The sequence below is a fragment of the Phoca vitulina genome, unplaced genomic scaffold (assembly GCF_004348235.1).
Source record: "Phoca vitulina isolate PV1807 unplaced genomic scaffold, GSC_HSeal_1.0 scaffold22, whole genome shotgun sequence".
Lineage (NCBI taxonomy): Eukaryota > Metazoa > Chordata > Mammalia > Carnivora > Phocidae > Phoca > Phoca vitulina.
The window spans coordinates 14504813-14525522 of NW_022589725.1; the positions used below are offsets into that span (position 1 = coordinate 14504813).

The 20710-nt window shown below is 61.4% G+C and overlaps 1 protein-coding gene across 3 annotated transcripts in view; it reads right to left on the minus strand.

The window, feature by feature from the left end:
• The window catches only part of NOL4L (nucleolar protein 4 like), a 123987-nt gene that overhangs the window by 14206 nt on the left and 89071 nt on the right, over positions 1-20710 (minus strand). For 2 of the 3 annotated variants that reach the window (XM_032419289.1, XM_032419290.1), the window contains exon 5: positions 10831-10972. In XM_032419289.1, the coding sequence (XP_032275180.1) occupies positions 10831-10972 (142 nt within the window). Of the gene's footprint in view, positions 1-10830; positions 10973-11525; positions 11649-20710 lie in introns of those variants that run through there. The other variant, XM_032419291.1, reaches the window with a different exon arrangement.

Here is a 20710-nt window from a genome sequence, read left to right on the forward strand (position 1 = left end):
GCTGAAGAGCTGGCTCAGACAAATCCCCCCGGGTCCATCTGTGCCTAAAACCAAAGAAGAACCTAGACTTTGGTTATGGGAGCCAATGATTTCCTTAGTTGGAGGCAGGTTTGCATCACGTGTGTCCGGTTTGGTCTCTGCGTGATCCACAACCTTCCCTCTGGGAGGAGAGGGCCTGGAGCCGGTGCCAGGCCCACCACAAGCCCCAGGTCTGTCCCCTGGCTCCGTCCTGAGGTGGCCGATACCCCCAGGATGGGCTGGTGGCAGCCCTGGCCCCTGCAGTGCCTGGCCCCATTCGGGGAAAGAAGGAACAGACAGCAGGCTCAGCAGCCCAGGCTGAGGTTCCGGGCCACTCTGAATTCTTCCCCCCTCCCCACTCCCTCCAAAAAAGTGTGATTTAAAGGAGCTATAGACGCATACTCAAACCCACGCCCCATTCCCGAATGAGACCAAATGAGACCGGCGAGGGGGTGGGGGGCAGCAGGTGCGGGGCCTCGCTGTCTCCCGACCTTGGGCACAGCCCGTCTCCTTGGCTCCTCTTATCTGCAGTCCAGGGAGTTGCCGCGGACGCCCTCTTGGGCTCTGATACTTTATGACCCTGTGGAAGAACCCAGCTGGCCCCATGGGCAGCGGGGCCCGACCCGCGGGGCGCAGGCCTCCGTCCACGGGACTCTCCGGGCAGGCACGTGTGCCGGCTGAACCCGCCCCACACCCCCGGCTGGAAGTGACCCTCTGTCCCCACGCCGGCCTCATCACTGCCGCCGTGCCAGGAGGCCCCTCCGGGACGGGCACCCCGCCCGAGGCCAGGCTGCTGGGGCCTAGAACCAAGCCCGCAGGCCAAGACTGCCCCCCACCTGTGACTGTATGAGCGGCAGAGAAAAGGGTCCGCTGAGCGGCCGCGGGGAAGCGGCTGGGGAATGCACCCCTTCTGAGCATGTCCCCCCACCCAGGCCTCCCCAGCTCTGGGCAGGACGCAGAGCCCACCACCTGGGCCCGGAATGCCTAGGGCAGGGAAGGACTGCGGTGCCCATCTATTTACCGTGGGGCAGTGTGCTGCTATTCAAATGGGGGAATTAGCGATGAATGGGGGAAATTGTTCCTCCCTCTGTCCCGTCTCCAGAAGGAGACAAAAACCCCTTTTACCTCGGCAAACAATGCCCTTATGTGGGCGCCAGCGCCCCGCAGCCCGCACAAGCCTGGCTCTGTGCGAGCCGCCAATCGCCACACCGGGCTCTGGCGCCCCCCCCACCCCGCCCCGGCCAGGGGCACCCCCTCCCAGTGGCAGACCCACACCAGCTCCCGCGGTGGGCTGGGCCACGGTGGGAAGCTACTCCGTCCCTGGGACCTCGGCCTGGGCATCCGCCGGGGCAGGCTGCCTTCTGTGGCCAGAGGTGCAGCAGCTGAGGCCGCACCCGCACCCCCTCCTCCCTCCTCCCTCCTCCGTGGGCTGCTGCAGCGGCCATGCAGGGAAGGGGAGGGGAGGGGGCATCAATAATTCACACACAAAAGAGCCGGCGGGGGTGGGGGTGGGGGAGAGCGGAGGGCGCTGGAGCCCGCAGCCCCACGGGCAGCCCCACCGTGGGCCAGGGCAGCGGAGACACCAGGGCCCGGCCGCCCGGGGCTCTAGGCTGCAGCCTGGGGGCGCCGGCTCCACTCTGAATTTGGGTGTGCACCTCACCAGGGCCGGTCCCCGCCTGCTCTGACAAAGGCCAGTGGCTTGGGCCGTGTTTACATGATACATAGTTCCCAGGAGCACCAGGCTCCTGGCAGGCTACCCTGCTCTTCCTCCCGGAAGAAAGGGGGAGGGCCACGGGGTCAAACGGGGGACACAGAGGAGTTGGGAGGGGGCAGTACCCCTGGGATCCCACCATCCCTGCACAATGGGGCCACACTGGGTGCCCGCCCCACAGTCTGGCGGTCAGGCCCCGGCTGCCCACCTAGCCGTCCCTCCTAAGCATCCCACTGCACCCTTGCGCTTCCCCTGCTCCCCACCGGGCTCCTGGTGCCACCAGGCCAGGGACGCTGGCACCTCCATTCCACGGCCCCGCCTTCCTGCCCGGTGGCCCCATAAGCAGCACGGCCCCCTCAGCGCGCTGTCTGGTAGCAACAGACCCGCGAGCCACGCGCCGAACTTCCCGCTTCCTAGTGGCCACAGTTAACAGGTCAAAAGAACCAGAGAGAATGAATTTTAATCATCTATTTTATTTAGCCCAATATATCCAAAACCTTATTTCAACAACCAATACTGTGCTAAAATGGAGCTATTTTACATCCTCTTTCCTACGAAGCCTCTGAAACTCAGCGTGTATCCTGCACACGGCGCACCTCCATCTGCGGAGCCTTGTTGGGAGCCGTCTCCGGCCGCAGTATCAGCGCAGACCCAGGGTTTCCGGATTTCCCCTCAAACCGAAATCATTTCTCTCAGAGCAGGAACCCTGGGGCTTCTGCCCCTAGTGAGGGGTCCAACCCAAAGATGAGTTCAGGTCTTGGGAGCCGGTGGCCGGCGCCACCCACCGTGGGGTGGATCCTAAGTGTCAGGTTCCGGGCACACCCACTGTCCCTGACTTGTACAACCAGCCCTGCAGCTGGCTTGGGGGGGGGGGGGACCAAAGGTTCCCTGAGGGAAGTCACTGGTGTCACAGAGAGTGAGTGGCGAAGCCTAGATGGGCCACTGATTCCCCAAAACACCCACCCTCTTTCTCCTCTTGGCCTCCATTTGCCCATCTGTGCTATGGGCCGGCCCCCACCTCTGCCACTGCCCCGCTTCCCACTGCTTCTCCCCCAGCACACACTGGTCCACACGCCTCAGGGGGAAACGCTCCCACTACGGACAGGCTGGGTCTGCGTCTTCCCAGGCCTGACATCTCTCTGGCCCCACCCTCTAAGTCAAGCACAGGCAGCGAGAAATCAATGCTAATTCAATGTACAAAGTACTAGCCAAGATGCCCACTGCACCCTCTCCCTGCCCCAAAACAGATCATGTGTTCCGAGAGCAAACAGAGACACTTCAGGCGACCACGTGTGAGTGATTCACGGGGCAGGGCCCGGGCCCCAGAGCCTGTGCGTGTGCGAGCTGTGTCTCAGGGCCCCGGCAGGTCCTCCACCAGCCCTCCCGGAAGCCGGCCTGGCTTCAGTGCATCCCGGTCCTCAGGTCAGAGCCATGACGCCAGCGTGGCTCCGGTCACTTCCTGGTTCCCAGGAAGGTAGTCCTTGGACAGGCTAGGGTGGCAATGTCTCTCCTGCATGCCCCCCACCACCCACCCTGAGCTTTCTCTCCAGGGGCTGCGTCCGCAGAGGGTCAATGGGAAGTTGGGGTCTAATGTGTCTGAGACTGAGGGGCGGGAGCAGCGGGAGGGCTCTGACTTCCCCGACCGCCCAGCAGACCCAGGCAAATCTTCCAGGTGGATGTGTGTGTGGGGTCTCGCTCTCCCTTTCTTAGCAGGTGAACCTCACCTCAGGCTCTGGAGCCCGTCCTACTCTAATGTCCTTCCCAGGCATCTGGGGGCCTCAGACCCTGGCAGCCTGCACAAGGCCCGGGCTGTGCAGCCCAGCCTGCTCCTGGGATAAAGGGATCTCTCGGTGCTGTCTCCCAGCCTCTCTTACCCCTCCGTGGCCAGAGGCCAAGACAGCCTAGCATTGTCTGCGCGGCCTGCAGCCCAGCTGATGATGGACACTTTCCTGTGACCCGGGACTGCCAGGGTGGCCCACAGCCAATAACCGGAAGGACTTGGGCCCCAGTTCTCTGTTCCTTGGGGGAGGGGAGGGCAGGAGGGTCATCCCGTGAAGATGTTTGGAGCCTTGAATAGGAACAACAGCTCTTGCTCTGGAAGGAGGGAGTATGACCTGCAGCCAGAGAATTAGGCCCAGACCCAGTTTCCAACCTCACTGCAGACAATTAGGGTCAGGGGGTGGGCAGGGCCACGGTCACAGGTGTGGAAGAGCGAACGCGAGGTCTAAAAGCTTCCTGCAGAAGGCCCTTAGAAGCCATCCCCGGGAGGCCACGGTTAAGTGACCAGGGAGCAGGGTGGACACCCCCAACCTTGAGTGTGGGGCCCACAGGGAGGCAGCTGTGGCAGGCCCTGGAGCTCCATCCCCAGCCGAGGGCCCGTGGGAGGGTGTATCCGGGGCTCAGGGGTAATGCCAGTGACCGAGCCCGAATGGCCTGGTCCCAACTACTTGGCCCTCCGCACGAGCAGCAGCCTGCCCCCTGCCAAGAACGCGCTCAGCGCAGTGGCCGGGACACAGGAGGCAACTGCTGCCCAGAAGCCTCCTCCTCGGACGCCAGAACGAGCTCACGGCGGCCTGCTTAGCTGCCCGCCAGCGTGGAAGCTTCAGTCGGGGTTTGCCGGATCCAGAAGCAGGGTCCTGGAGGACTTGGGGTCCTGACACATGTGGGTGGGGTGTGGGACAGGAATTCACGAGATGCCAGGACGTGTCGCGAGAGCCTGCCCTCCTGTTCCAGCTCTCTTTTTTTTTTAAGATTTTATTTATTTATTTGACAGAGAGAGAGAGAGCGAAAGAGGGAACACAAGCAGGGGGAGTGGGAGAGGGAGAAGCAGGCTTCCCGCAGAGCAGGGAGCCCGATGCGGGGCTCCATCCCAGGACCCCGGGACCATGACGTGAGCCGAAGGCAGACGCTTTAACGACCGAGCCACCCAGGCGCCCCTCCAGCTCTCTTTCCCAAGAAGCAAGACTCGGGCCAGGCGGGGGGGTGGGGGTGGGGGAAGAACAGGAGCAAGGGACACTGGTGTGATGTAAGGAAGCTGTGGTCAGAACCATACAGGGGTCATGAGACAGAGGGGACCCAGAGGGACCTGAACAAAGAAAGAGACAGGACCAGACCAAGTGGGGCTAATGAAGGGTCTGGAGGACTGGGAGCAGTGAGGCGAGCCCCCCAGCCTGCGTGTGCCAGCTGACAGTGGGCCCCGGCGCCCGGTCCCCCCGCACCACCCCCGGCACCAGGCCAGCCACGGACGAGGAAATGGCCCCACGACCATTCATCGAGTCTCCCCATCCCAGGCGTGTGCTGAGCTCCGTCACTGCCTCATCCGGCCGTCCGGTGCAGGGGGCGATCCGCCCTAGGCCCCACAGTGAGCCGAGGCAGGATTGAGCCTGGGGCAGGGCAGCGTGGCTATGGCCGGCCCACTTCCCCAGCACGCGGCCCTGCAGGGACGGGGGAGGCACCCAGGGAGAGGTGCAGGCCGGTGAGGAAAGCAGGGACGGCCCCTGCCGCCCAGGCTGCATTTCTGGGCAGTGGCGGGCCCTACCCAAGGACACAAGAGCCAGCAGGCAGGAAGCCTTGGGCTTCTCACAGAGCACTCCCAAGGACCCCAGGGTCAATGGTCACCATCACCCAGGCTCCGTTAAGCAGAAGCGAGGAATCAGAGCGAACAACTTGCTGAAGACCACCTCGCAGGGACAGGACAGGGCAGGCTAGAACCAGCTCGGGAGAGCCACAGCGGAGTGCCCAGGGCCTACCTGCAGGGAGCCGCGTCCAGCCAAGACCCGGCCCACAGAGGTGACCCCACCTCTCTCCATCCTCCTGGCTGTGGCCCTCTCTGCCCCGGCTCTCCTGTTTGGAGCCTGGAGTCAAAGGGAGCTTCTGGAGACGCGACCCAGGAAATCCCCAACCCTGGCATTCAGCATCTTCTTGCCGCCCAGCCTCTGCCTAACCGGCTACCTGAGCTTCCCAGGCACGCCTCAGGCCCACTCTGCCTGCCCTCGGCATCGCACCAAACACAGCCGGCTTCACGGCGCTGCGCTGGTCCCCCAGGCCTGCCACTAGACGCCACCTACTCCGTGCTCGGGGCCGGGGATAAAGCCCAGAAGAGGACACTCGGCCCTGTGCCGGGCCTTGGCCCCACAGATGCTCAAAAGAGGGACTTGAATGTCCTCACAAATGGCCCAAACGGTGGCTCCAGAGTCAGAGACCCTTGTGGTCGCTTGTGGTCCCTCTCAGCAGAGGACATGTCCTTCCTTGTAGGAAAGGCTCGGTCATAGCTCCAAGCACCCGGCAGGCTCGGGAATGGGGATTCCAGTCACTGGGATGACTGGACAATCTTTACAAAATGCCACATCACTCACAGGAGAGGCAAATGACATTAGGAGGAAAAAAAGGGGCTGCAACACGACACGATCCCCCTGTCTTTTTTTGTTTTTTAAGAAAACAAGACTTTTATTATGTGCACAGAAAAGACTGACAAAAATATGCCCCAAATACTAGTCCTTTTGATTTTTTTTTTGCTCCATTTTTTCCCCTAAATTTTCTACAATAAATGTAATACTTGTGAAACAGGGGAAACAGAAGATATGTTTCTCCAGAGGCACGCCTGCCCTCAGGCAGCTTAGAGCCCACAGGGATCCCCTGTTCTTGCGCCTCTCCCTCTCCCACCAGACTCCCCAAAGGCAGGAACAGGGCTTACCAGCCTTGGCATGACAAAACCAATTCAGAGCCCTGAAAGAACCAAAGGCCCCTCAACGCCTGGTAATGGGCACCAGAGGGGAGGCTCCTCCAAACCCTAGCACCCGCACCGGAGGGAGGGAGGGGGGGAGGTGGGAGGGGGGCCCCAGAGGCCTGGAGGCGCGGTCTCATCTGAGAGGCACAAACCAGAGGCCCTGAAAGGCCCCAGGTCACCACAGGGCCCTGGCCCAGCCATCCCCACCCCCACGGCCCTGCAGGAAGACGACAGTGCAGGAAGAGGGAAGCGGGACCCTCCGCTCTCCGCTGGTGCTGGCTTCCTGTCTGCCAGGGAGGTGAGTAATGTCCGCTCCCCACCCCCTCGCATCCCTTCTGGAGGCCAGGCCTCACATTTTCCGTTCAGGAAGGGGCAGAACAAGAGGCCAGTGGAGCACATCAAGGGGAAATCAAGGAGTGGGCCCTCGCCTGGCTCGGCCAGCTGTAGCTCCAGACCCTGGCCTAGCCCCCTAGGTGAAGTGCAGGACGCCTGCCGGCTCACCTGGCCTGTGTGTGTGCGCTCTTGGGCGCGTTTCTATTCACTCATTCATTTAACAGACATCCCCCCCACCTGCTCTGTGCCAGGCTCTGTGCCGGGTGCTGGGGTCCTAGCTTCCAGGGTGCTATGCTATCTGGGGGAGAAGTGGACATCACACAGATCATCCCAATGACTGGGCATAACGACAGACGGACATACTATTTGGTCCCAAATCAACGCTAGACTACAGTGTCTCTGGACAAAGTCCCAACAGTTGGCTTCTCCCAGGTATCTTCTCTCTACCCCCAGAAGGCAGCCCCTGGGCCATGTGTTTTTCTAGGCACCTATGAAGTGCACAGAACTCCGTTTGGACTCAAAGCCCAAAGCCTCAGATAGGGCTGAGCAGCGGGTCTGGAAAAGACTTGGCCACGCATGGGCAAGAGGCAGCAGCAGGAACAGCCTGGATCACTCTGGCCCCAAGAAACCAGTGCTCCGAGTGTGTGAGGGGGGACTCCTCTGGCTCCCAGGCTCCCCTGCCCGGCTCTGGGGAACTTCACACATGGCCGACACTGGCCAAGGCAGAAAGAGGAAGGTAGGCTCGGCACCACCTCTCGAGTTTGGTCCCATCACCCAAATTCTCTTCATCTCCCACGTCTTGTGAGGCAAGGACAAGAGTGACGTGCTCACCCGTGGTGGCTACAGCCTCAAGGGAGGAAGCACTGTGCGCGTGATGCCCCCCAACCTAGTGTCTGCTGTGATTTCAGGGAGCCCCGAACAGCACCCAGACAAGAGGTCTGTGCCGTGAATGCTTGCAGGCCGTGCTGGACTTGGGGGAGGAAGCACACCGTGCCCGTCTCAGGGCAGACCCGCTCCAGCTCCATGAACCACAAAGACAGGCTGGGGGCGGGGGGGGGGGAGGACAGCGGGTGTGCGCATTCATTTCTGGTCTCAGCCTTGGGACCTCCCCTGCCTGCCAGTCTTCATCTGCATTTGTTACAGTGTGAAAGGTTTGGCGGGGGAGAGGAGGAAGAAGAGGAGGGGGAAAAGAAGGATGGAGAAAGAGGAGGGCTCCAACACATCCACCAACAGGTGTGAATCATGTGCAAACTACCTGGCTTCCCGAGATGCTTCTGGGCGGCAAGACTGGCCAGCACGGGGGACGCTCCCTGGCACAGCCTTGGGGGTCCCCACACTTTCTGGCTAAGGTAAAAGACCCAGGTGCTCAGATTGGGGATGTCCTCAGGAACAAAGAGCCCAACTTGTCCCCAACAAAGGGTGGACCTATATCCTCTCTGGATGGTGCGCTAGGGGTAGGTCTTGATAAATGTTTCTTTATTCATTCAGGCAAAAAATATTCAGCAGGCCCCTATAACATGCCAAGCATGCAGCTGGGGTCACTGGGGACAGAGCAGAGAGCAAGACTGACATGGTCTGTGCCTTGTAGAACTCACAATGGGGGCTTCAGACCTCATCTTTCCAATTTGCCAGTTCCATGGAGGACTAATGGCCAGAGACCACACAGCAAGCCACCATGGAGGGCTGCTGGTTGGGTTCGGAGTACCGGGTCAACCCGAGCCCTTGCCTGGCCTGTCCCCACCCCAGCCCGTCATTAACAATGGGGAACATGAGAACACCCTGTAGTCCGACTGTCTCCCATTGACTCGCTGATGGGAGCAGGATCTCGGCCTGTGTCCACACTGTGAGCAGCTTCAGACAGGGGAGCTGGCTGCATGCCACCGTGGGGGCTGGAGGGCGGGACGAGGACTCGAGGCCAGGTCTGGACCCAGCCAAAACCCTACGGGAACCCACTGCTCTGGAGAAACACAGCGGTCACCAACAGATTTAGAATCAGAAGGGGCAGCACAGACCGGGCGGACAGCTGGGCCTTCTCAAGGCCTGTGACCCCCTGTACTGGGTCTAGGTCCGCCTCTGGCCAGCACATCAGCCCATAGCCTCCAGACACAGCCTCTGATTAAATAATTAAATTGATGGTATCACAGTCAACACCATCCTCCCTGTCTCCAGCTCTGGCTGCCCACCCTGATAAACACCCTCGTATTGTCAGCAGGCCAGTCTGCCTCAGCCCCGGTACCAGGAGGGCCTGGGGTGACAGGAGGGGCAGGGGGCTGTGCATGATGACACCCAGGTAGGCTCCCCTAGGACCGGCCACAGGATGCGCTGACCCCACCAGTCTCTCTGCTTCTCTCCACTTCATCTTCATGATCAACCAAGCCCCAGGCAGCTGGGCAACTGATGCTGAGGAAGCCGTGACCCCGACAGAAACACTCCTTTCTGTTACCTGATCCTGGAGACCCCCGCCCACCACCACCCAAAGCGCCAAATCTCCCTGGGAAGTGTCTCCAACAGAGATCAGACTCCCAAAGGGTGGTTTTGAGCAACAATCACAGAAGAATTTTTCAAGAATGAGTTGAAGGAATATGGCCCCCATTCAGTCCTACTACTCAGGTTTTTAAAAAAAATGTTCTGGATCCTTCTTGGGAAGGTATAACCCTATGCCCTTGGCTGAGCTCTGCTGGCTTGGTCCTTGGTGTGGCCTTTGGGTGTGGCCTTTGATCAGCTCAGATGAGGAGGGAGGTCAGCTGCTGGGCACTTCCCAGCCCTGGAGCCCCCAGCAGCATGTGGCTGCCCCCACCCCGTGGGAATACTGGGAGGTGGTATTGGTCTGGGAGGCTCTGGTGGGGAGGCTCACAGCACGAGGGGATCGTGCTGACCTCACGAGGTGTCAGGGCACAAAAGTCTTTTCTTTCCCAGCAGCCTTGTACCCCACTCCTGGCAAAACCACCCTCTGGGCTCCCCAGCCCCTGGCCCAGCTTCCCCAGCTGCCTCCAGGCTGGGTCTCCTCCCAGACAAAGCCGGATTCAGGCCCCGTGAGGGCAGTCGGGAAGCAGGCGCAGGTTCTGCCATGGAGACGAACTTTGACCCAAACTGCAAGGCTCCTACCCCTTATTTACTCTTTAAGGCTAACCCGTTTCGCAGAGTTAACATTACACCCCTTTTTAACCCTGCACTTCCCTCCCGCATTCCCGGCCCCGAACTTTGACCCCTCCTAATTGCCGGCTCTACACCCCACATCTCTGAGGCTCAGCCCTGGGCTCGTCCCCCACCCCCAATCACCTCCCCGGAAACCAGACAGAGCCCCACCAGAGACCGTGACCACGGGTGCCACCCCACGCCCACAACTGCGTGTAGCTGACACAGGCGCTGGTGCCCCCAGAACCCCAGCCGCCCGGGGCTCCAAAGAGGCGCTCCAGAGTGGACCCCTGGGACCTGACTTCGGACTCCCAACTCTCCCATCCCGAGGAGAAAGCGTCTGTTCTGAGGCCGGAGGAGGCTGCCTGGCTGGTCCTGGAGGGCGGCGGGGAGCCAGTGCTCGGGCAGCTCCTCAGCCGGGCCGCTTCTCATCCTAAGAGGCTGGGGACACACAGTGGACAAGCGCACTGACTGCTGGCTCACAGGTGACGGGCAGGGACCCTGTCCTACAGCCTCATGTTGAGCTGCATGTCGAGCTACAGAAGCCCAGCTCTTGCTTTCGTGGCCGGGCAGCTGGACCGTTCCGGGTCAGGCACACCGGCTAATGACCTCCCCAGACCTGAACTGCGGTGACTTCGACATCCATATCCCATCAGCCCGCGAGCATCAGCGCAAACACACACGACACCCCATCGGCTGCCGGCCCCCGAGGGCTCTATCCATTTCCCTCCCGGAGGACTTGCTCCCCCTGGGCACCAGGGGCTGGGGCACTGGCGGAGACACCCAGGACACCAGGGGCAGCTGGAAGCCTGGACCTGGGCCACCCCCAGAGGCCCCAGCCCAGATTCCACGGGCCCCCTGGCAGCGGGCGCAGCCCCTCCCCCGCCGGCCATCAAGGGACACTCACCGTCCTCTTGGCTGTGGAGGTTCTGAGGGCTCCGCATCCTCTCGTCCTGGCTGGGACTCAGGCTGGAGGCCAGGTGTGGGTCAGCTGACATCCATGTGGAGTCGTTCATATCAAAATCTTCACTGCTCACAGAAGTTTCATCCTGATCGGGGACAAAGAAGGTGGATGTTCAACAGGCACAGGCTCTCCAGAGCCCCGAGGCAGCAGTTTCGGTGAACCCCGGGTCCTGTGGGCATTAGGAAGTGCCCAAAGGCCACCGGGAGCCCCCAAGCCTTGCAGTAGGGGCTGGGTTGCTCCCCTTGCCCCCCATGGAAGTGGTTCGGGCTCTGGTTCCTGTCGGAAGCCAGGGCTGAGGGCCGGCGAGGTCTGTAATTGAAGACAATTATGAGGTCTTGCATCCTGTAAGGGCGGATAGCAGGGCCTGGCTCGTACCCTTGTGAGCCAAGGTTGAGACAAGCGCCGTAAACAAGGGCCACAGCTCCCCTCTCCCTGCCCACAGCCCAGAGAAGACGGCTCACTGTGCACAGGGCCTGGCGGCCAGAAGGGGGTAGCAGGACCTGCCCACGCGCTGCGAGGCCAAGCCGTCGCCCCCACTAGGCCTGCAGCCCCAACTCCGGCTCCCGTGGAGCATGCATGGAATTCCTTTCTCCCACTCCCCCAATCCAGAGGACATTTCTGTCTTCCTCCTTCCTAACCTTTGCTGGGCTTCAAAGATATGCTCTTGGGCAGCTTCCAGGGCTGAAAAGGCCAGCCCCAGAAGTGCAGAGAAGGAAGGGGGTGGGGCAGGCGAGGAGGGTTCGAATCAGACCGCAAAAGGGGGTTTGGCTCAAGGACCTAGGGGGCCGCCAGGGCCTTCCAAACAGCCGGAGGGCCTGCTGGAGAGGACCACGCCTGCCTCCTCTCCCCTGGCTGGCTTCAGTGAGCCCCTGGCCAGTCATCTGGGAACCCCCAGGGCGGGGCCCCTTCAATCCAGCCCTCCAGTGGGAAGGGACCCCACCTCCTACTTGGCCCGGCCTCTTTCAGGAGCTGCAAGCAACTGTGTTTGGGAGCTGGCTGCAAAATGCAAGAAAGATGACCCAGCAGCTCCCACACCCCGGGCTGGCTTCGCCCCCTCCCCTCTCCCCTCTAGCAAGATACAATGGCATCTGTGGGGCCCCCAGTAAGGACCTCTGGCAGAGCCCCCCCACTTCCCCCCCCCCCAAAAAAGCCTCCCCTCCAGGGCCCCCTCACAGACAACTCTTTTATAATGAGCAAACACACTTTGGTTGGAACTTTTCTTCGGAGGCTGTCCCTGAGGCAGACACATCTGTTCTCCAAGTGCTAGGGAACCAGTGTGGATTATCCTCCACCCCTCCCCCACCACGCTGGGCTGGCAGGGAGTTTCCTGGAATTTACAGCTTCTGTGCAGCGAGTGTGCACCCTCTGCGGCTGGATCTGGAGCTCGCGAGCTGGGCCGCCGCGCCAGCTCTGCCCAGCTCGGGGGTCCCCACGAGGCATACCCAGAGCCTCAGGGGACAGAGACCATGTGTCCTCCTGTGCCCTCTCCCACCCCCACACTCTGCCTCCCTCCTACAGGCTGCCCTGCTCCGTATGCACAAGCACATCCGCCCAGTCTTCCTCGGGCGAAAACACGCTCACTCACATTCACCCAGACTATGTTCTCACCCCCGGGGGGACACGCGTGTTCAAGAGGCTCTCTCTGCACAAACGGCACAAAGGGACAACAAAACCCTCCCCTGTACCCCCAGGATGGAACCTAAGAGGGAGAGGGGAGACTGGCAGGAGAGAGGACTCTTGGAGGCATAGAGCCCATCCAGGCTCCGGGAGCCGGGAACCGGGGCATCCTTGCCTGGGCACCTTGCTCCTTCCTGGCTGCCCAGGGCACGCTGTGCTCAGGACCTGACCTGAGGTAGGAAGGCCCTCTCCTGGCTCTGGGGTGTTGTTGAAACACTCAGGACTTAAAAGACTGAATCTATTAGCATCCGGAAGCACCACCTACTCAAAGCGCTTCACGCATTCAGTCAGCAAGTATTTACTGAACACCTACTATGAGCCAAGCACCTTTCTAGGCGCTGGGAAATTGTGTGGTGGGTAAGACAGAGTCCTGGCCCTCCTGGCACTCACCGTCCAGCAGGGGAGGGGAGGGACAGTGAGCAGATAAACACATCACCATCGTGGTGAGGAGAGCTCCAGAGGAGGTGGGAGAGGGGCCTGCAGGGCTGAGCTGTCAGGTGGCCGGGGAGGGCCTCGCTGGTGAGGAAACACCTGAGCTTCCGGAAGCCCACGGGAAGTGAGGAAGGTTGCCATGTGGGGGTCTACGCAGGGAGCCTTCCGGGCACCAGCATGTGCGGGGGGTGGGGGACGGGGCTGTCTGAGGAGCAGCCAGGAGGCCACTGTGGCCAGGGGGCTAGTCTGGGGGCAGCGGAGCCACACAGGGGTGTCCCCGGCCCATCACCCCGGGCGGGGCTGTCTGCAGCGCAGAGAAAGGCTTGTGGACTGTTCCCCTGAACACACAGCGTCCTCACAGTGGAGCAGGGAAAAGGCAGAACTGCTGGGTGCAGCGCTCAGGGCGCCCGCACTCTGCCCTCCGCCAAGTTGAAAACATTCACAGCCGCCAAAGTGCACCAGGTGCCAAGTGCTCCCCTTGGCCCTCTTGTTTCATCCTCCCCGCAGGCCCACCAGGTAGATGTAGTTATCAGCCCCATTGCACGGATGAGAAACTGAGGCTCCGAGGGGTTAAGGCGCTTGCCCAAGGTCATGAGCTTACAAGTGGCGGAGCCAGAGGTGTTGGATCCTGAAGGCCCAGACACGCCCTCCTTCCTGCCGGCTAGTCTCCGCTCCCGCTGTCCCCCTCACCTGCAGTACCCACCCTACCGTGGCACTCCACAACCCAAGTTCTGAGCACACACCTGTCTCACCCACCGGCTCCGGCTCGGTGTCCATCAGTCGTTCTCACACCGCCTGTCCGCCGGCACCCGCGGCCCCTGCACTTAGGCACGCCCCCCTCAGCTGCGGCACGTCGGCACGCGGTGGGGCTTTGCCCCGTCTTTCCCCGGAGAATCGCAAGTCCTTCCGAGGGTGGGGACGAGGCTGGCGGTTCCCTGGACCCCCACGAGGCCTGCGAGACGCGGAGAACTGGCTGAAGTGCCTGGCATGATGCTGGTGTTGAATGCGGATGTGGCCGGAGTTTGACAAGTAAGGACTCGGTCCCACTGCACACAGCTCCTGGACGGAGACCAGATGAGCCCTGGATCCTGCGGCGGGTGGGCGGCAGCGAGCAGCCCTGCAGGGTCTCCCTGCTGCCCCGCCAGCCACCCCCGCAGAGCCTAGGGTTTCTCCGACTCCGATCGCTTAACCGTCCCCCACCCGGACAAGTCCAGTTAGGAAGAGGTGAGCTACATTTCACACTGACTTCCCAATCACCCGATAATGAAGAACACCCAGCGCCCACCCACAAGGGCCTCTGGGGCAAGGGTTTTAGGAGATTTCCTCACAACCACTCCATAAAAAAACAACAGCAAAAAACCCAAAAAGGCAGGCACCCACGTCAGGCCTATCCCGGGACCTGGTACCTGCCCCTCGGAGACCTGCCCCGGCCGCCCAAGGGCACCACAGCTAGTCCAGTGAGCTGCAGGCAGCCTGCGCCCAGAGCCCCCTTGGCATGGCCACCACACCTCCGCCCTTCCATTGAGAGAACCAGACTCCTTAACGACAAAGTGTCTCAGGATGAGACCCAAAGGAAACGCACGGGAGACGAAGCTGTATTTACACACACTCCCACACGAGCTCTCTTCAACGAGGCGACACATTTACTGAGCATCTACTGTGGGCTCGTGTTGTGCTGGGGACATAGATGACTAAGCCTCCTTTCCTCTAGGACCTTGTTATCTAGGGAGAGACACCAGTGAGAAATTCGGACCCGCCCGTAAGTGCCGAGAGACAGGGGCTGTGGACCCCCGCCCACGGCACCTGCGGACTCTCGAGCTTGCCCCAGAGCATCTTCTCCCGGACCCCGGGGTCCTGCTCCATGAATCCCGGCTCGGAAGGCAGAGGTTCTATTTCACATTTGGACACTACTGCTACCGCCATTTTTTATGAGAAATCAAGTGTGGTCAACCTGACTTAAAAGCAGAAAACGAGTAAGTCCCGGTTGGACTTACACAGCTGCCACAACTCTGACTTTCGGGGCTGTCTTGGGAGAGAGGCGTGCCCAGACCCCCTCTGCGCCCTGCCTGCGACAGCGCAGCCCCCAGATGCAGAGGGCAGACTGAAACTTCACCCACTCACATGGGGCCAAGGCCCGGGGAGCAGGCTAATTACACAGGCAATTACCAGCACACATGGTCCCGAGCCCATCAGCAGCTCGAGCGGGCGGTGCGCTCGAGTCCGGGGCAGGGGGGTGTGCGGAAGGCAGCTGGGCGCAGGTCTGGGAGCGGTGGCAGGGTCTCAGGCCCCTGCACTGACCTAGGGTGCTCTCCCTGCTCAGCCAGAGGTCGCGAGTCGGGCACCTCTTGCTTTTCTCTCCTGGACGCTCAAGGGAATTTGGTCTACTAATTTCTCTTTCTGTAAACAAACTTCAGTGACGTTTTCATTAGAAAATACAAGAGTAGATCCAATCCAGTACTTCTGGGCCCCCTCTCCCCAGGCTCCCCGTGAGTGACCAGACAGTCGCTCCTCTTACCTCTGCCCTCAGACACCTTGAAGCCTACAGCCTTGCACCTGTTGGTAAAAGTCCATCATTCGGCACCAAAGGGCCTGAGCCATTGTGGGCCTCAAGGTGACAGCGACAACGGCCTTCCTGAAGAGGGAACTCAAGAACGTGTGGGGAGCAGGCGGGCAGCACCCAGCCAGCCGCTGGGACACACCCCAATCTGGGAGCCCTGACTCTGGGTAGAAGGAGAGGGACCGACCAAACCCTCCCTGCTCTTATCTGCAGTCCAAAATTCACGGGCAGGTTCAGTTTCTCTCCACCCAGGTTCTGTGGCCCTTCCTCCTTCGCAGGCAAACTAGCACCAACCGCTGCCCAGCCTAGGAGGAGGAGAAAGTGGGAGAGCAGAGGGGAAATGGTGGAAACGAGCCTGTATCCATGGCGGGTAACTAGGAACAGGTGCTATCAGTAACCTGATTATTTTACAACTGGGGTCAATTTCTTGGGAACTAGGTTCCTGGTGCCTCTGAAGTTGAGCCATTTGCATCCTCCAGGACAGGGATCCTGGGGCGTGCCTCACACAACATTTTCCAGGCCTTTCCTCTGAGCTGTAACTCTATCTCTACCACTTGCTTTGAGGGGGAAAAAAAATAAATAAATAAAGGAGGAGGATTTGCTGAGAATTTAGTGCAATTGTAAGCCATAAGCCCTGACCAGGAGCCCCGGGTGTGTGTTTCAGGGAAGGGGGTGGGGGGAGGACAGGGATGTGCTGGAGGTGTTTCTGGGCCAGGCAGGAGACAGACCCCTCTGTCTCACCCCTGCAGTCTGTTGGATGAGAGGCCAAAGCTCTTGCCAGAAAGACCAGGCTAGGACAGCTGCCCCGGCACTAGTTCTACCCCAAGTAGGCAGGCACCAAGATGCAGAAAGTGAGCACCTCCTTCTGGAACACCTGCAGGCTCCTTCCAGGCCCTGGAAATTCTTCAGTACGAGGCAATTCTTCCCCTTGTCTCCATGTCAGCGAGCATTACACACACAGCCTTCTGAGCATGCCAAGAAGGTACTGAACCACATTTGACCCCAACTTAACCACTTCAGTTCATCAGATGGCTTATTAATGGAAGACGAAAAACCCCCAGGATTTAAAGCAACAAAGGTTCAAATCCCTGTAGTGAAGGGATTGCACAAATGAAATCTTAGGGTGGTCTGAGCCACAGCTCCTGGGAGCTGTGGGGTCCCAAGGCAGCCACTTCTTGCTACACTCTGAGCCCACCTGGCCACCAGGGGAGAAGGCCAGCCTTCCAGGGACACTCCCTGCACAATTCTACTCCTTCCTGCTAACACACCTCCTCTGCTCACTAGTCGTAAGTCATACAGGCCCTTCTGGGAAATGTGAAGTGGGGAGGGCTGAGACAGCCAATCACCCACCACCTTTTAGGTGCGCTCTCTCACACACATAGGGTCTGTCAGAAACACACATATATATGGGGATGCTCTGTTGTCCTTGCTGTCATGAACGCCTGAATGCTGGGAGTGAGCATTTTCAACACCTTCCTACGAGTGTATCGAGTGTAAAACGGGCTTTTGTTTCCTAGGCAAAGGCAACTGGCTGTTTTCCCAGCACTCCTCACCACGAGGGCCTCACTGACACCCCAGGCCCTGGCATTAACAGGGGTCTCTTTAAGAGGGTGGGTGGAGAGATGAGCTGCAGCAGACGGGGTTCTTCCAGCCAAAAGGAGGGCTGGAGAGGAACCACTCTGAGCTAATCCCCTGCAGGAGTTTCCTTCCAAGAAAAGGACCCAGACAAGACAAAAAAGTTCTTGAGCAACTCGGGGTGGCCAGGCTCCACAGGGGCCCAGGGTGGCTGAGGCCACAGAAGTTCCCCCAAACCCACCTCCCTAGCTGGAAGGAAAGCTCTGGGGGTACTCTGCTCCTGCTATTCTGCAGGCAGGTGCTGAATGGGGTCCCATCACCCAGCCATGGTACAGTGGGTGTGGGAGGAGGGGCTATCTTAAAACCTACTCTATAAAACAAGCCCAGCTTGAACTGGGATTAGACAGGAGCTTGATATTATTTAAAGACACATTTAGGTCCTAATGGTTTTCCAATGAAGGGGTAATTTACTATGTAAGGACTAAACTGCCACTGGGGCTGGGGCCATCCATGGGTCTTTCCCCCAGACCAACCTACAGCCCAGAAGCAGGGGGCAAGACAGCACCCCTAGTCCTGTCACACAGATGGTTCTCCCCAGAGGAGCTGTGAGAGCCCCACACACCTCTCCCCACAACCCCCACCTGGTAGGCTGGGGGCCCCAGGCTGGGGTTTCCAGCTGATTCTGGGATAAGTAGGGCTTTATCTCAAGGGAGAATCTATTTCAAGCCACAATCCTTCTCAGAAAGAGGAGGAAATCACAGAGTCCAAACACCATTTCAGGTGAAATCAAGAGGTTATTAATCTCCCCTCAGAGCAGACAGAAAGAAAAATCAATGTTTTAGAGGGGGGAAAAAGGTTCCATTTGAATTAATGGGTTTGTGGCTTCTCCATTGATCTGCGCCTCTTCACACTTTCTTTTTGTGCTTTTGTGCTCTTGGGGAGGGGGAAGGGAGAAGGGAATGGGGAGGAGGGGGGTGGGCCTCCTGGTAAGGAAAAGGACGGTCTAACCTTAACCTTTCTCCAGGAATAATGCTAATTAGTCAGGCTTAATGAGAACTTCCCCCAGGAAGCGCGGCCCAGTAGGGGCGACTGGACTCTGGCAAACGCTGCTCCAGGTTGGGGGGGGGGGGGGAGGTGGGCGGTCACTTCTGAATTCTAGCAGCTGGAATAAAAAAATGTGGATTGCACCCTCCTCCCCCGGGCCCCACGAGAAAGTGTCCGGCCCAGGAGGGCTAGGTGGAGAGCGGATAGCGGCCGGCGGAGGTGTAAATCCAACTTAACCCGGACGCGCGCCCTCACCCCGGCCAGCTGCCCCCGCCCCACGCGTCCCCTTCATTAAGCAATGCCCCTTCGCCTGGGGCTGCCGACGCCCCCGGCTTCCGCTCCGTTGGTACACCTGAGAAGGGCCACCGGTCCCCTCCGGGGAGGGACAGGGGCCTGCCAAAGTGGGCTCAACTCTGCAAACCTCGTCTCAACTCCCCGCGCCGAGGCTGGGAGCCCCTCCCAGCCACTCAACGCTTCCCGTCCTCAGATCCCCAAACACAGTCTACTTCCCCTCTCGCCGCGGCCGCGGTGGCGGCAACCCGAGCCCGGCCCCCACCCCGCCGCCTGCGAACGCCTTCCTCCCCGGGACGCGGTGCCGAGCCCGCTGCAAACGGTGTGGCCGCCGCACAATACCGCGGCGCGGCGCACACAATCACCGCCCCCCAGGACCGGCGGCGCGCACGGCCCGGGAGTGGGGTGCTCCCAGCGGCCCCCCGGCACTCGCGGCCAGGCACACCTCTCGGGCACTCCACAGCCCCCAGAGTGCATCTCCTCTGCCCGCCCCCCCCCACACTCGGTCACACTCACCCGCCCCCCGCCCCAGCTCACTCCGCCCAGGGCGCAGCCGCTTCCCTGCGCCCCCCTCCTCAGCCCCAGCGCAGGAAGCTCCCCCCCCGTCCCCTCCCCAGAACCCCCCAGCCCCCCCACCCCCCAACCGCAGCTCAACGGCCGGCGGCAGGAGGGGGGCGGCGGCCGGGGGCCCGGAAACGGCCCGATCGCGGGGATCCGGGCCGGACTCCGTACCTGGGCGGGAGGCGAGGCGGAGACGGGCGGTCGGGCTCGGCGAGTGAGCGGGGCGGGCGGCAGTGACAGCCCCACGGCTCCAGCTGCTGCTGCTGCTGCTGCTGCCGCGGCCGCCCGGGGAGAGGGGCTGGCACCGCCGCGGCGCGTCACTGCCCGGCCCGGGGGCGGGGGTGGCCAGGGGGAGGGCCCAGGCGAGCGGCGGCGGCAGCGGCGGCGGCGCCGCGGCCGGGAGGGAGGGAGGGGGAGGGGGGGCACCGGGCACGGGGAGGCGGGGGAGGGGGGGCGGGACCGGGCACGGGGCGGGGGCCGGGGGGAGGGGAGCGCAGGGAGGGCGCACGCTGGGGGAGTAGGAGGAGCAGCAGGAGGAGGAGGTGGAGGGGCTGACGAGAGGGAGGAGTGGGCACGGGGGGAGGGGGAGAGAGAGGAAAAGGAGGCACCCAGAGAGGAGAAAGGAGGGAGAGGCCGGGGGGGCGGGGAGGGGGGAGAGGAGGTGGAAGGAGGGGGTGCTGGGCCAGGTAGTGGGGGAGGGATGAGGGCGCACTGGACGCGCTGCCGTGCGCTCTGGGGGGGGGGAGAGCGCTCTTAAGGGGGAAGCGCTTCGAAGAAGATTCTTGCCCGGGGCTGAGCCCAGGAAAGAAGGCGGTGGGGTCTGTGCCCGCCCCTCGCTCCTGGAGGCCGCAATCTTCGGGTCTGAGGGTGGGGGTTGGGGGGCACCCGGCCCGCCGGCTCTCCGCGTTCAGGCCAGGAGAGGAGAGACTTGGCCCAAAGAAAGTGACTCAGGCACCATTAGGAACTCTCGGCGCCCTGGGGCCTTCGGGCAGCCCTGGACCTCCTCGCGTCTCCTGGTTCCCCGGGGACGCGGGTCCTCGCTGGGCGGGGCGGCTGGGTCCCCGGGCGGTCTCCGCGAGACCCTGGTCTGGGAAAGCCAGGCACGTGGCTGGCTCTCTGCCGCCCCCCCATCTCAGGGCCCCCCTTTTCTTGATCAAGTTCAAGCTCGGTCCCCTCGGTGCGCTGCCCACCCTCTGCCCCCTCCTCTCCCCTCCCCCTCCCGATATTCCGTACCATCTCGCCTTTTCACTCTTCCTTTGTCTCTTTCCCACCACTTAGTTTACACCCTCCCAAGCTCCCCTTCTCCCTCCCCCGCGGGCGCCTGTGACTTCAGGATGCGTTCACCTGTCCGACCCAAACATTTCAGCGATCCCGAGCGCTCGCCGCGGACTCTCTCTCTCTGCTCCCTCCCCACCCCCCGCCACCCCACTCCTCCCGCCGGTCATTGTGCTCCTCTAGACCACGGGGAACCGGCTCCTTACGGCGCGCTAGCTCCAGTTGTAAAGTAATAGGATAACATCAAGAATGCTGGTCCATCCCAGACCTGGGCGCGTACTGTCCGCGGAGACACAGCACCGCAGGAGAGGGAAAAGACCCGTGCGGATCCGAGACGCCGTCCTCCCGCACACAGACAGACCTCGTCCGCCTGGGGTGCAGGAGAAGACCGCGTGGGGCGCCGCGGGGTGG